A 13,505-nucleotide genomic window follows, 5' to 3' on the forward strand; every position below is an offset into this window, starting at 1 on the left:
TCTTTGCTTGGCAGGGCAGGCTGCATTGATTCCCATACCCAGAGTCTGCATGGCCTCTCCACGACAGAGCCTGGGCCCATGGTGCAATCCTGGAGCTCTCCTGTCTCACTGAGCATTAATTATCCAAAGAAGAGCACAGGGATCTTCACCCAGAGTAGCGCTAGAGCCTTTAGGTGTTTTTGTCTTATCACAGGCTGAGAATGTTTGCCTTTGACTAGTACTTACAGTTTTCATACTTATATTCAGCCCTGGTTGTGTTGCACCAGCTTTCTGGTGTCTGTCTGCGTGAGTGCTCAGGATTGCTGTGAGAAGGCGTCTGCAAGGGGCAGAGTATGAAGATGATTGGTGCAAATACAAAATAAAATCATTCCAGCAGTCACAGAGTCACAGGAGAGCCCGTGCTGGAAGGCACTTGAGAAGATCATTTGATCCAAGCTTTTGTGGAATCATTATTTGCAGCTATTCAGAAGCCCATCTGGCCATGGTCCTGGGCAACTGGCTCTCAGTGGTCCTCCCTGAGCAGAGGTTGGATCAGAGGGTCTGCAGGGGTTCCTGCAAACTTCAGCTGTTCTACCATTCCATGATTAGGGCTGTTAGAGTGAACTCATGTAATCAGTCAAGAAAAATTTTCACCTTTTGTGTGACTTATTGTCACACAAAGGCCAGTAAGGCCAGTAAGGCCTTATAAGGCCAGTAATTGTTTTATTAAGAAGTGTCAGTTTTATGCAGAAACTTAACTTCAAGGGAGTTGCAAATCTGGGAACAGGCTTTGGCAGACATTTCTTGGTCAATCTCTGTGTTTTTAATTCAAGACATGCAGAATTTTGTACTAAACATTGATTTTATTGCTGTTGTAGGCTGTACCTTCCGTGTACCAAATGGGTTTTATGCAATCAATGATAAACACTTGGATTAAAGCTTCTAAGTCAGGCATGCTGCAGAACAGGACAGTCAAAGAAATACTGTGGGGATACACAGACCCCTTCTTGGACCGTGTCCCCTTCCCTGGTGTGAACCCAGTTGTGGGAGTCTTCTACCCGGTGAGTGAAAGCCATGAGGAGGAAATGCCTTCAGTTGTCATTCTGTGAATAAAACTTAACACTGCTGCCCTGAGGAAGATAATGCTATAAATTTGTTCAAGATTTCTAACTGTTATTCCTTCTTGTTCCATCTGTTACAGTATAATGGGACAAGTGATGGACCTTACACTGTGTATACTGGGACAGAAGATATTACAAAAACAGCAGTAATTGAAAGCTACAAAAATAAAAGGTATCGTAACATTGTAAAATAAAAAAAAAGTAATTTTTTTTTCAAGTATGGCTTTTAAAACTTGATTCACTAGGAGCTGTAGATAAATGGAAGAAACTTTAATGATTCAAAGGAAACAGGATCGAGCCCTGGGCTTAGCAAAACCAACACTTTCTTTCAGCTATCAATAGTTCTGTTAGGAGCTTGGACTTTAGACAGTTATTGATTCTTTGACACAAGTATTTACTTCTGTTTTGCATTCTTAAGTAGATAGATTCCTTTTATCCTCTTCTAATGGATCCTATAATTTATCTGAATAAATGAACATCTCTATACTTTGCCTTTGCTGACAGGTCAGGCTTATCTTGAAACAGTAATATTTGGTAATATAGGTAATTGAAGTGCTTACATGGTAGAATTTACAACATGCAGCATGACTTTTATTTTATCTTACAGGACTCTTTCATATTGGGAAGGTCACTGTGATATGGTTAATGGCACAGGTGAGCCTATTAAAGATTTTAAAACCTCAACACTTTTCTTGATATTTCAAGGGAATACTGAGATATAACATTTAACTCCCCTGGACTTTGCCAGTTCTGTATTCTGTATATTAAGTATCTATATATATGCAGACATACTACTAGTATGATATATGCATATGTGTGTATCTTATAAAATATATGAATTTTTATTACTGCACATAATTTTATATACATGCACATAGCCTCTACATCTAGAGTAAATGTGGAAGAGAAACAAAATTATTCAGTTCTCTTGTTTCTACTAATTATTTTCATAGTACAATATAATTAAGATTCTTTTTCTTTGCTATAGCGGTTGAAAATTATCTTGGCATTTTAATAATGCACATTCATTTGCACTGTTGAAAATTTAATTAAATGCACCAGAATGGACATACTGATATATGAAAAGAAATTGAGGCAACAAAGGAGAAGGCTGTCAGATGAATGGCTTGTAGATCATGAGAAAATGAAAAGAAATGATGAAGCAAAGTAGTTTAGACTGGGATGAATAGACTAGAGACAAATATTTTTGAATTTTCTTTTGGAATGCATAGGTAAACAGCTGAGTTATTTAAGATACATTTGTTCAAGGTGATATTTTTCTTTTTGTTTAGTGAAAACATTTCTGTGAGGTCACCAAAATCTATGGAGCTGAGGCTGGCAGGTGTCTTGGTGGAGGATTTGCAGAGAGCTCCAGACCTTCAGTAAATGAAGGCTTTTGTGTTGGGTTTTTTCCCCTCCATTTTCCATTCTGCTTTACCTGGCATAGATAATTTTCCTTATAACTCAGATTGTGCCACAAGGTATTCTGAAATATTTACAATACATCACAAAAATATGATTTTCCAAAAAATCTGTGAGCCACAAAAAGTTAGTTTCTTTTTAAACCACATAATTAATTTTATAAGAAACAATATTTTCTTACATTCTAGGACATTCTTTCTTTCTTATGGGGCCTGGCATCTTTTTGTTTATCCTTCTTCTGTAATTCATGGAATAAACATATGCCACTAACTAAGTGCTCCAGTACAGTGAAAAGGAGCTTTTACCTACGAGCAAAGATTGCTGCACAATTTACAACATCATTCAGTGTGACATTGCTGTATTTGGAGATGCAACAGGTTTAAAAAGTCTCGTAAAAGTGAGAATTCTACCTTATCTTGTAAGCTTCCACACAAAAAAGCTCAACCTGTGTAGTGTAAAAAAATACATAGATAAAATTATAAAACAGTATATTTTTATGGTGCTTGGCGTGCATCCATGTTTGCCAACCTTACAAGAATGCCAAGAAGATTTAGAAACGGAGTATGTGTTTGGGATGATCTTGAATCTTTGGAAAAAAGTGCCTCTGTCAGCAGTGGGCAAGGGACTGTGTGTAATTTAGCCTTCGTGCTCTTGCCAGCTGGATTCAAAGATACCTCAGATGTTTGCAGTTGTTTGGTTATGGCTGCTGCCTAAGAAACTAAACAGAAATTGTCACAAAAACTAACAAATGTACTGGTTAAAGGTTTGTTACAACACCTTTAATGGAAAAATGGCAGAGGCTCCTCTTACATAACTCTGGGTGCTTGCAATGCAGAAATACAAGTCTGAGTGTCTGCACTCTTTTAGAGCAAGTGGAGAGAAACAAAGTGCTACTCTGACTTATTTTGCATGTCTACCATGGGGTGAGGTGGATTGTGCTCTAGATGTGGCTTCCTCCTCTCCATTAGTTCTAGAAAGGCCTCAGCTTGGATGCCCACTTGAGCAATCTTTGGTGGAAAAGGTTTAGCATTGATTATTAAATAGACACTGTTGAAGTCTAAAGCTGTGTTTCTTGTAAGTGCTGTGTGTCATAACTGCAGGCGACTCAGGCATCTCTAGGAAGGCTTAGGTCTATAGACTGCATAAACCTTGAAGCAATGGCAACAGGTTTTTGGCTTCATATTATGCAGATTATTTTTAATATCCTCTGTTTTTAATGGTCTTGATCATATAGCTTCAAATCTGGGGGTGAAAAAAAAAGCTGCTCTATCTCGGCTCACTTTCAAAAACAATTACATCTTATCTGTGAAGTGCTTGTCAATGTGCAATAACTTACATAAACATTTTCCCCACAAATGACTCACACTGTTTACTTTTGTCACAGCTTTACAGGAAAGTAACGACTGAGTATTGAGCTAGAAATTAAATCATGTCTTCTAAGTAGAATTGCCTTCACGCTCTTGTTTTATTTGGTTCACAGATGGAGCATCCTTCCCACCCTTTGTTAAGAAGAATCAGGTTCTACGCTTCTTCTCCTCTGATATTTGCAGGTAGGCTGCTCCCTTCCTGGAGTGTGCTCACCCCTGAGTGTGCCACTGAGTGCTCTTTGCTTGCAGAGGGTGCCTGCATGGCTGTGCTTGGGCTCAGGTCAGCCAGGCAGTGCAACACAAACCTTTCATCCAAAACACATCTAAGTAAAGCTGTGAGTTGTGCCCATGATTCAGAGCCGATTCTACCACTTTTATGCCAAGTAGCAAGCTAATACAATGTACTTTATTTCAGCCAGTCACAGATGTATATTCAGTAATATGTGACATTGTGAGCTGTAAAAGGCACTGAGGGCCACAGGGTTCAAAGTCTTGAACTTCTTCTAAGATCAAGACCCAGCCTTGTTTGGTCTGAGAAGGCAACAGGTACAGCAGGGTCTAGTTAAATCCGTCTTTGGCATGTCTGGAAAAAAATCATCTATGCAGAACCGTGTTTACTGTCATTCAACAGATACTCAAAATTGTTTTCTCACAGGATATTTTTACTTATTTTATTTTTATGTATTTACAAACAAACAAGCCTGCTTAATACATTTCATGCTGATGACTTTTAAGCCTGTTGCTTCTGCTGGGCTATCCAGTGTCCCCAGGTTCTCCAGTGGGATCACTGAAAGAAATGTTAAAGATTTAAAATGCATCACAGTGTATTTACTTTGGGAGGTTCAAGCCCTGTATTTATTTTGCTGCCTGGAAACAGATGGTTCCTTTTAACTAGGTTTAAAGTGGGCAATTTTTTGTAGTGTGTTTCTTTTCAAAGATCAGTGTTTTTATATGAAGTTAAAGGTTTTTGTGAAGCAGTTTGATCCACAAACTGGAAAACATTTCCCAATTCATAGAAAAGGGAATTCTATGCAGGGGAAAAATGATAAAATTCTTTGGATTGATTGGACACAGTTCGAGAGATCCCTCCAAACATTCAATTCTCACAATTCATGAACAGTAAAGGACAATAACAATTGTCCAAAGGTCCTGCAAAAACAGGGTCAGGAACATTTTTTCTGTCCATGTTGCAAAACCCTTCTTTTGTTTGGCTGCAATACAAAGTGTTGATGTCCTGGTTACATTGCAGTGCAGCAACCATATCTCTGTATCAGCTGATAATGAATTAGCAAAAAGAAGCTTAAGTAGTATTCTGATTCATATGCAATAGGATAAGGTTATATGCAGGATGTTGTCTGCATCATAAAGCTTAGATCATCATGAGATCAGCAAAAACCAGTATCAGAGATGCTCTATATGGATAAGTATCTCTACTGTAGTCCAAAAACTTCAAAAAAACTCATAATGACTGCAGATGTAGCTGTGTGTAGGGAAAAGAGATCTCAGTTAATATTAGTTTTAATGTTAGTTTAATGTTTAATTAATATTAGTTTTGTCTATATTGTTTATTATCAGTATTTGAACTTTTGTCTGTTGTTTTGTGTGTTGTCATGTTCACCACCGAGCTTGAAGGTCCTTTAGTGAAGGTGTGGAATATTTTCCACTACAGAGGGACAGCTCTACAACTCACTCAACAGCGTGGCAGGAGCCTGGACATTGGGTTCCCGGGGGGGGTTGTTTTAAGAGAGAGGCAGCTGGGGGAGCCACGAATTTAGACTTTTTATTCCGAATGGCTGAACCCCATTTCTCCTCTTTTGTGTTCAGGTCCATCTATGGAGTTTTCCACAGCAAGCAGGTCGTGAAGGGAATCTCTCTGTATCGTTTCATCGTTCCTCGTGAGGCGTTCGCGTCACCCACCGAAGTCGGAGACAATTACTGCTTCTGCACGGACCGAGAGATATCAGAGAACTGCACCTTGGCTGGAGTCCTGGACATCAGTGCCTGCAAAGCAAGTAAGGGCTGGCACAGTGCTGCCACACCAGCCATTTAACTGGGGACAAGGCACTTGTCCTGTGGCTGAGGTGTTCTTCCGATATCCAGGATGTTTGTCCATGAATTCTTCCACGGGTTGCTCTCACATTTCTGCAGCCTCAGGGCCCAAAATGAGGACTGTGATATTTCTGTGTTTTGCATAGTGCTATGCAAAGTCAGGGTACCACAGCTTGTGGACTGAAACTGCAGGAATGTGTGTAGGGAAAGGAAAGGAGGGGCACTGTGTGAAAGCCAGAGATACTTCTGCACTCCTGTCTGTGGCCATTCACAGACATGGCGGGGGTGGTATGTACACAATTGTGTGTATGTACACAGACAGTACTGGCTTGGTGTGCTGTTGGTAAAATAAATACAAACTGAGTCTGCATTTGGTGAACTGTGAGAGGTCCCTTCGGGCTAAAACAACATCATGAAGGTGGAGGCAGACAGTGACAGTCGTGTCCTCACCTCGGCATGAAACTGGGAGCACTGCCAGCTCCACGGGGTAGACAAGCAGGATTTGTAACTGCAGTTTATTTCACTATGCAAATTTTCCTCATGATAAAAAATAAATCACAAAAATGCTCAGATTTTAGGTTTGTTTGTTTGTTTGTTTGTGTTGGGGTTTTCTGGTAGTTTTTTTTTTGGGGGGGGTGGTGGGATTTGACTATTAACATTTTTATCAGGATTGTACATCTATATTCCAAAACTAGGTTTGGAAAATGACCTGTGAAGATGAGTGCCAAAGCACGGCTTAATAATTCAAGAGTGTTTGTTTTGTGTTTTTTTTTTATAGAAAGACCAGTATATATCTCTCTTCCTCATTTTCTTCATGCAAGTGAATCTATATTGCATAACGTGGAAGGCCTGAGCCCAAATGAAAAGGAGCATGAGACATATCTAGACATAGAGCCTGTAAGTCCAAGTATTTAATACTTGTACCTTGGGAAACTTGCAATGTTTAAATTTAATAGTAGTGGAGTTGACCTTTTCCCAGAGGGACAAGCAGAAGATGCAATATTTTCATGCTTGCTTTTCTAAGGTCTGCTCTCAAAGTGGCATGGCTTCAGCAGGGGAAATTTAGAGCAGAATTTTATCTCATTCTGACCTTCAAAGTTTGGAAAATCTGTTTTGATTTTTACTTATTGGGAAAGTGGGATTGAATAGATTCTGCAAACTGTGGAGTATGTTTTAGTTTTTCTATGATCTTCAGGTACTTTGAGAAAATTATATTCTATGAAACTTCTGTTTCCTCTACACTTAATTTTTTTTCTAAAAAATTCTATAACTAGCCATTTTTAGATAATTACCATCTCAACTGAAACTAAATAAACATAGATGAGTTTATTTCCTATTGCTAGAACTCCAAACAATTTGATTTAAGTAGACCTAATTTAAGTCTTTGTGACTTGAATTGTTGAGCAGATCTCCCAAGCAGAATGAATTTGACTTCTTACAAATTTACCTCTATTTCTGTTTCAGTGATTCAGATCTTTAAGTGTACTTACGAAAGTTTTCTGAATTGTATGATAAATTCAAAGGTTCCAAAATTCTATTTTGCTTTTATTTTGGAGGAAAAGATAAAATTGATAATTTCTCACTAAATAAGTGAGTTAAGCTATGTAACTTCAATGAGGAGAGATGAAGTTAAATCTTAGTTTCACCTTACTTGGAATAGAGATATCAACCAGATTTTCCTAAATATTACACAAAATTTTCAAGAATCACAGCTTTTTTTTTTTTTTTTTTTTTTTTTTTTTTTTTTTTTTTTTTTTAATGAAGGACAGAGAGTAGAAGAAAGATATGAAGAAAAGATTTTATCTTTGCATACATCTGTTTGTCCTGATACAAAATGTTTGTTTTCTGCCCTATGCAAGTTAAATATCCTTCTGTTTGAAAAAGAAAATTCAGCTGATTTTTGGTGGAAAAAGCCCCAGAAGCATATTTTTATATGAAGTATGCCATGACTGATTTAGTAGTTTTTAACTTTGCCTTCAGGTTTAAATGTAAATTACAAAAGTAAGTATGGTAAAGCCACAAACCTAGAACTTCTGTGAGAAATGAGAAACCCTTAGAAACATTACTATTTCATAAAAATTAGTCCTTCAAAACATAAGGATAAAATAATCCCAAAGTGCTTTTTGACACAGTCTGTATTATAAACTTTGACACCTAATTAAGAAATTTAAAATAATGTTTGGTTGGATTTTTTTCACTGATTTTAGGTGACTGGTTTTACACTACGATTTGCAAAAAGGCTGCAAGTAAACCTCCTTGTGAGGCCTTCAACAAGAATTGAGTAAGTGTTACTGCTTTATTGTATTTTTAAAGAATTTTAAGTGGGGTGATTGGTCTATGAGAACATCAATAGAAGCGTCTTGGAGAAGGAGGAATAAAAATATTTCCCCAAAGCTTGTTCAGAGTAAATCTTCCTGAGCAGGACACTGCCCAACTGCTTTAACACACATTTGATTTCCCTACAGAAGCCTACGAGGCAGAATGTTCTTAAAAATAACATTCTTATAAAACCCAAATGGGAGCCATAAGGATGAACAAAAAGACAAAATGTATTTTCTGTAATATATGCAATGAGAAAGAGAATTTATGTATTCCCCATCACTAGATGATTTTATCAAAAGTGTTGATGGTCCTCTGTTTTTTTTTTCCCTCTTGATTTGCCCAAGTGTACATGGATAAACATGCCTTTGGCATCTTGTACATATGAACACCACACAGATCTTCCCTCTCTGTGTCTGACTGCCCATTTACAGAAGACTAGACAGAAAATGATGGTTGCCCAATATGTAAAATGGCTGTTATTAATTGTAGTTTTGGTTTGGTTTGGATTTTTTCACTCTAAAAGTATATTTAAAAGGTACATCTGGAAGCCAGAAATATAGTTAGAGGAGAAGGAAAATGTTTAAGTAGAGAGTGGACTTATGTAGCAAACTAAGAGTAACATGCTGTACTTATTTTCTCATTTCAGTCCTTTAAAAAAAGTTAAAAAACCCTATGTGTTCCCTCTTCTTTGGCTAAATGAGGTTAGTATATTTATGTTCATTAATATTCTCTGTTTTTAAACAAACAAACAAACAAGCTACCTAGCTTTTCCAGTCGTGGTGCCCTTTAACTCGGTAATTAAACTCATGCTGTGATTTGCACCACACCAAGAGTATATTTGGCAAGTGAGCTCTTGCATATGTACCTTTCACTGATGTTTTTCTTGCACTGTTTCAGTCTGCTGTTATTGGGGATGAGAAGGCAGAAATGTTCAGAAGTAAAATCTCGAGTCGGCTCCAGCTGCTGAGCATGCTGCAGATGGCATTAATAATCGGGGGCTCTGTGCTGTTCCTGGCCTTCTTGGGCTCCTATTTCATATGCAGGTCCAAGAAATTAAAATAAGTAAGTAAGCACTTAACAGCTCAGTCCTCAGCAGTTTCTCCTCAGGGTTTCAAGAGTTCAGAATTATTACCTATTTCACTGTTCTTATTTTTTTACATGCTAGAAAATTTAGTAGTCGTTCTGTAGGAAATCATCCAGATAATTGGCTTAACATTTTCAAGTTCTCTTCCCATCCTAAATCTTTCAGGATGCTCTTAACTCAGGGGAGGGCATGGGGAACTACATCAGAGGAACAACCATTTTGTTTGTTGTGATTACTTTAAAATCAGCATTTTGTCCAAGACTGTTAAACTCGGAAGTGTCCTCTAGCACCTTTCTGAGACAGGGTCCACACAGCTGCAGACTGCTGTGCTCTCCCAGGACACCATCCTGTCTGAGGTTCAGAAAACCTGCTGTAAATGACCCTTTCTATTGAGTGCTGGTTTCTCACTTCTTTCTCTGAGAGGTTCATCACTGTAATGTTAGTCTGAGCACCTTCTGGACAAACCCCACCCACAGAGGCAAACATATTCCCATCAGGGGCAGACTGACCAAGTGGTGGATTAATGTGCTGATATCTGGGGAAGCAAACACATTTTTGGGGTTATTTAAAAGAAGTGCAGAGACGTGAACACTATGGTGAAAGGTATGCTATACTAAAGAGGTATTCTTAAGCTGAAGACTTACCTCACCGGATGCTGAATTCTGATTTTGTTTCACAACAGGTCAAAAGACTCCAGAGGCAGTCAAAGTTTAATTGAAATTTCAGCTAAGCAGCTTGGTAAAATTCAGAGACAAAAGGCATGATTCAAGGCACAGTCAATCCATGAGCTATGGAATTCAAAATGTTTTTCCATTTTGAGAAGACCAGCTTACTAACCCAAATAAGCTGATGTTTTTGAAGGTCCACAATTCTGACATCACTAAAGAAGCCACTGTGGAAACTATACTGTCAAAAGACTTTATTTGAAACTTGTTATACATTTTAAATTGCATTCAAGCAGACTGAAGTTGAGATGAAGTTGGATTTTAGTCCACCTTCTGCCATTTATGCAACTTGCTACTCATTTTCTTCTGGATTTGCAAGATAAATGAAAGCCGCTTGCTGATGCTCCGTCTCTGAGCACAGGCTGGGAATGACAACAATTTGGAGCTCATGCTGTGCTCTAGATGCTCTCATTGCAATATTTCTCTCTGTTCCTACAAGGAATGGAAGCTGCTGCAATAGAACTGCTCTCTGTCCTCTATTCAGGGATGTGAATTGCATTGAATGTGAAGTTTATTATGTAAAGTTACTAACTGTAATACATGAAATTTATAAAAGACTTACTAAAATATGTGGTTCATATGTTTTATAGGGAGATGGCTCACAGATACAGCACAGTCATCCATATGTTGATGGACCTCATCAACATTGGGCTCCACAGTTGTTTATTAATCTGAACCACTCCCTAACTCCTAACCTGCTCCACTGCTCTTCCTGTTGCCTCCTGTGAGCTTTGATTTCTGGCTCTTGTTTGAACACAAGCCTCTGCACTGCCCTAAGCCCACTTAGCCCAAGGCCTCCCTTGGAGAATGATCTGATATTACACCTGACAGGCCAAGAGAAAATCTCCCAAAAAGCTTCAGAGACGGGAAAGACCAAGATAATGATTTTGAAAAAACATCAGAGGGTTCCACTTGCTATAGAAGCACATAAATGAAAACTGGTAGCCCCAATTACTTACTGATAAACCATCTGCCACGAGGAAATTTGTGCAACCATTTGTTTAATGAGGTGCATCAACCTGTAGACAGGTAGCAAACACTGACATCTCCATAAATAGTTGAATTTTTCATTTGATGTGAATGCTGTATTTTATTCTGAGAGTAAATACAGAGTGTTGCGGGGTCTCTTACTTTTCCATGGATTCAATAAATTCAGAACAAGGGCCTAAGTTCAGCATTTTCTAAGATTTGTTTTTAGATCTTTTATCCCCTTATTTAAGAGCTGCAAAGAAAAAGGGAACTCAAACATGTCAGCCCCTCATATCCTGCTGTTTGGAAACAATGCTACAATGGACTTTAAACCAGAAAGGTTTATCTTGTTAATAAAGGACAATGTCTTTGGCTGGGTATCCTTAGTAAGGTGTTCTAACTTCTGGAAATAAAGGGAAAATCCACCTGATTTTAATACTGATGTTTTATTCCATTGTTCCTTGTGGACAAAGTTTTGTAGCTATCAGTAGGACTGATGAGTCACAGAAATCCCAAGACATTATTCTTGAAGGTGAGGCCTGTGAGGTGCATGGCTTCACTCTCCTTCCAGAACAGCTGGTGTGACACTTGAGGGAAGGGCTGCTCTCAGCCCCTGTGTTTGACTACTCCTGGTGCTGGCTAGCCAATGAAAAACACCTTTCTCTCATTTCCACATTGTTGCTGGTGTCATATGTGATGCTGTGTTCCCATACTATTCTGGGGACAATTTGACACAACTGAAGCCATCCCTACAGTCCTATGGACTGGTCAAAAAAGTATGAGGACAGCTAAAGCCACATCACCTCTGAGAAAAAACACAGCTCTGCTGTGGTTCAAGATCTGACACCAACTTTTTATAATAAAATGTCTTTTGTGTCAGGATCTAACATGAAAGGAACAACAGCAGTGCTCCTGTAGTTTTTGATACACTAACATTTCAGCTTCATTTTATTTGACTTCAAGTACGTTGTCAGGAAGTTAGTGTTTGCTTTACTAGTGTTGTTTAGTGCTGTGTGCTGCTCCTGCAGCAGTGATTTAGCAAGCCAGGCCATGATTTTAAATGTCTCAGGGCCAAATTTTATATGGACAGAATGATATGTTTGTCCATATTCGTAATCTCATTGATCTCAATGCAGGTTTGGGCTTTTAAACTATGTCCAGCACGTAGACTGCACTTGAACTGTAATTTGTAGTTACTTTATCCAAAGCGTCAGTTAGAGTTATTGTTAATTCATGATACTAAGGCTAATATTAAGTATTTATATTTGTTAAAACAGTGCAGGGTAAACTTTGATTAGAAACATTAATGAAAATACAAATAAAACAAAGCTCAAATCTTTTGTCTGATATCCTTATGTTTAATTGTAAATAAAGCCTTCTGTGTTGAATAATGTGTGTCTTATGTCTTTTTTCTCATTTGTTGGTATTTGGGATATGTTTCCTTTTCCTAGAAACTGATTTTGTAAATTGATGAATAACTGAAGCTATGGGTAACCTTGTTAAATCATTTTACTCTGGCACACTGCAGCATCCTAGAAGGGCGTGTTGATGGGTGATACATTAGAAATATCAGTGGCATACAACATTTATTTTCTCTGTTGGTCAGAACCCAGAGCTAATAAAACCAACATTGTGCATTTGATCCCTGTGTGGGCAGTTCACTTAAGAGTTGGATTTGATGATCCCTTCCACCTCAGAATGTTCTGATTCTGTGATTTATGTTTTGGATCACAAAAAAGAGAAGACTTTGTAGAACAAGGTAAGCTTGTCTAAACAGAAGAAATTCTAGAACAAGCCCAGGAAGGCGGGCTCGGAGAGAGGCCTGTTTCCAAATGCCTTGAGCTGGACGTGTTGGCAGGTGTTAGCATATCCAAATACACAGCACAAAGCTGTTTGCTGACTCTGCTGCCCAGCAGGTCGGGTGGGAGGCACGACTGGCTCCTCTCATGCCTCACGTTCCCCACCCACCCCAGATCCTATGTGTGAAAATTGCTGGTCAAGTTGAAAGTCGGATCTGACCGAAGATCTAACAGCCCACACACTTACACCCGAGAGAGGGTGTGCCAGCTCTTGATCTCTAACTGTAATTATGCATTCAAAGCATGTGTTAAAACATGCTCTTCCCACCTAGCCTATCACTGTCTGGTAATATAAACATGTTACTATACCCTGAAAAAGAAAGAAAATAAATTAATGCCTTCTGTGTTTTTTTAACTGCAAGAGTAGAGAAGGGCTTGTTTTATTCACAGGTGTACACATAAACATAATAGAAAAAAAATAAATTTAATAACTAATAAAATATGCTTACAACTTTTTTTTTTTCTCAGTAGCCATATAAAAACAGAAACCAGAGAGACAAATGACTTGCACATACCAAATGCAATCTGCATTGGTAAATAGATTGGAAAATAAATGCTATTAATTTTCCATTCCCTGTTTCCACTTTGCCTATCAGTTGGCCCTGATG

At 38.3% G+C, this 13,505-nt stretch overlaps 1 protein-coding gene across 5 annotated transcripts in view; it reads left to right on the forward strand.

The window, feature by feature from the left end:
* Positions 1-12,436, forward strand: part of CD36 (CD36 molecule (CD36 blood group)) — a 34,804-nt gene extending 22,368 nt beyond the window's left edge. For 4 of the 5 annotated variants that reach the window (XM_063396978.1, XM_063396979.1, XM_063396976.1 and 1 more), the window contains exons 5-14: positions 858-1,040; positions 1,181-1,272; positions 1,708-1,754; positions 4,003-4,072; positions 5,714-5,901; positions 6,717-6,835; positions 8,146-8,219; positions 8,907-8,961; positions 9,158-9,322; positions 10,027-12,436. In XM_063396978.1, coding sequence (XP_063253048.1) covers positions 858-1,040; positions 1,181-1,272; positions 1,708-1,754; positions 4,003-4,072; positions 5,714-5,901; positions 6,717-6,835; positions 8,146-8,219; positions 8,907-8,961; positions 9,158-9,322 — 993 coding nt within the window. In that variant the 3' untranslated portion in view covers positions 10,027-12,436. The remainder of the gene's footprint in view (positions 1-857; positions 1,041-1,180; positions 1,273-1,707; positions 1,755-4,002; positions 4,073-5,713; positions 5,902-6,716; positions 6,836-8,145; positions 8,220-8,906; positions 8,962-9,157; positions 9,323-10,026) is intronic. The other variant, XM_063396977.1, reaches the window with a different exon arrangement.
* Positions 12,437-13,505: the final 1,069 nt, after the last annotated feature.

Source organism: Prinia subflava, chromosome 4 (genome assembly GCF_021018805.1).
Source record: "Prinia subflava isolate CZ2003 ecotype Zambia chromosome 4, Cam_Psub_1.2, whole genome shotgun sequence".
NCBI lineage: Eukaryota > Metazoa > Chordata > Aves > Passeriformes > Cisticolidae > Prinia > Prinia subflava.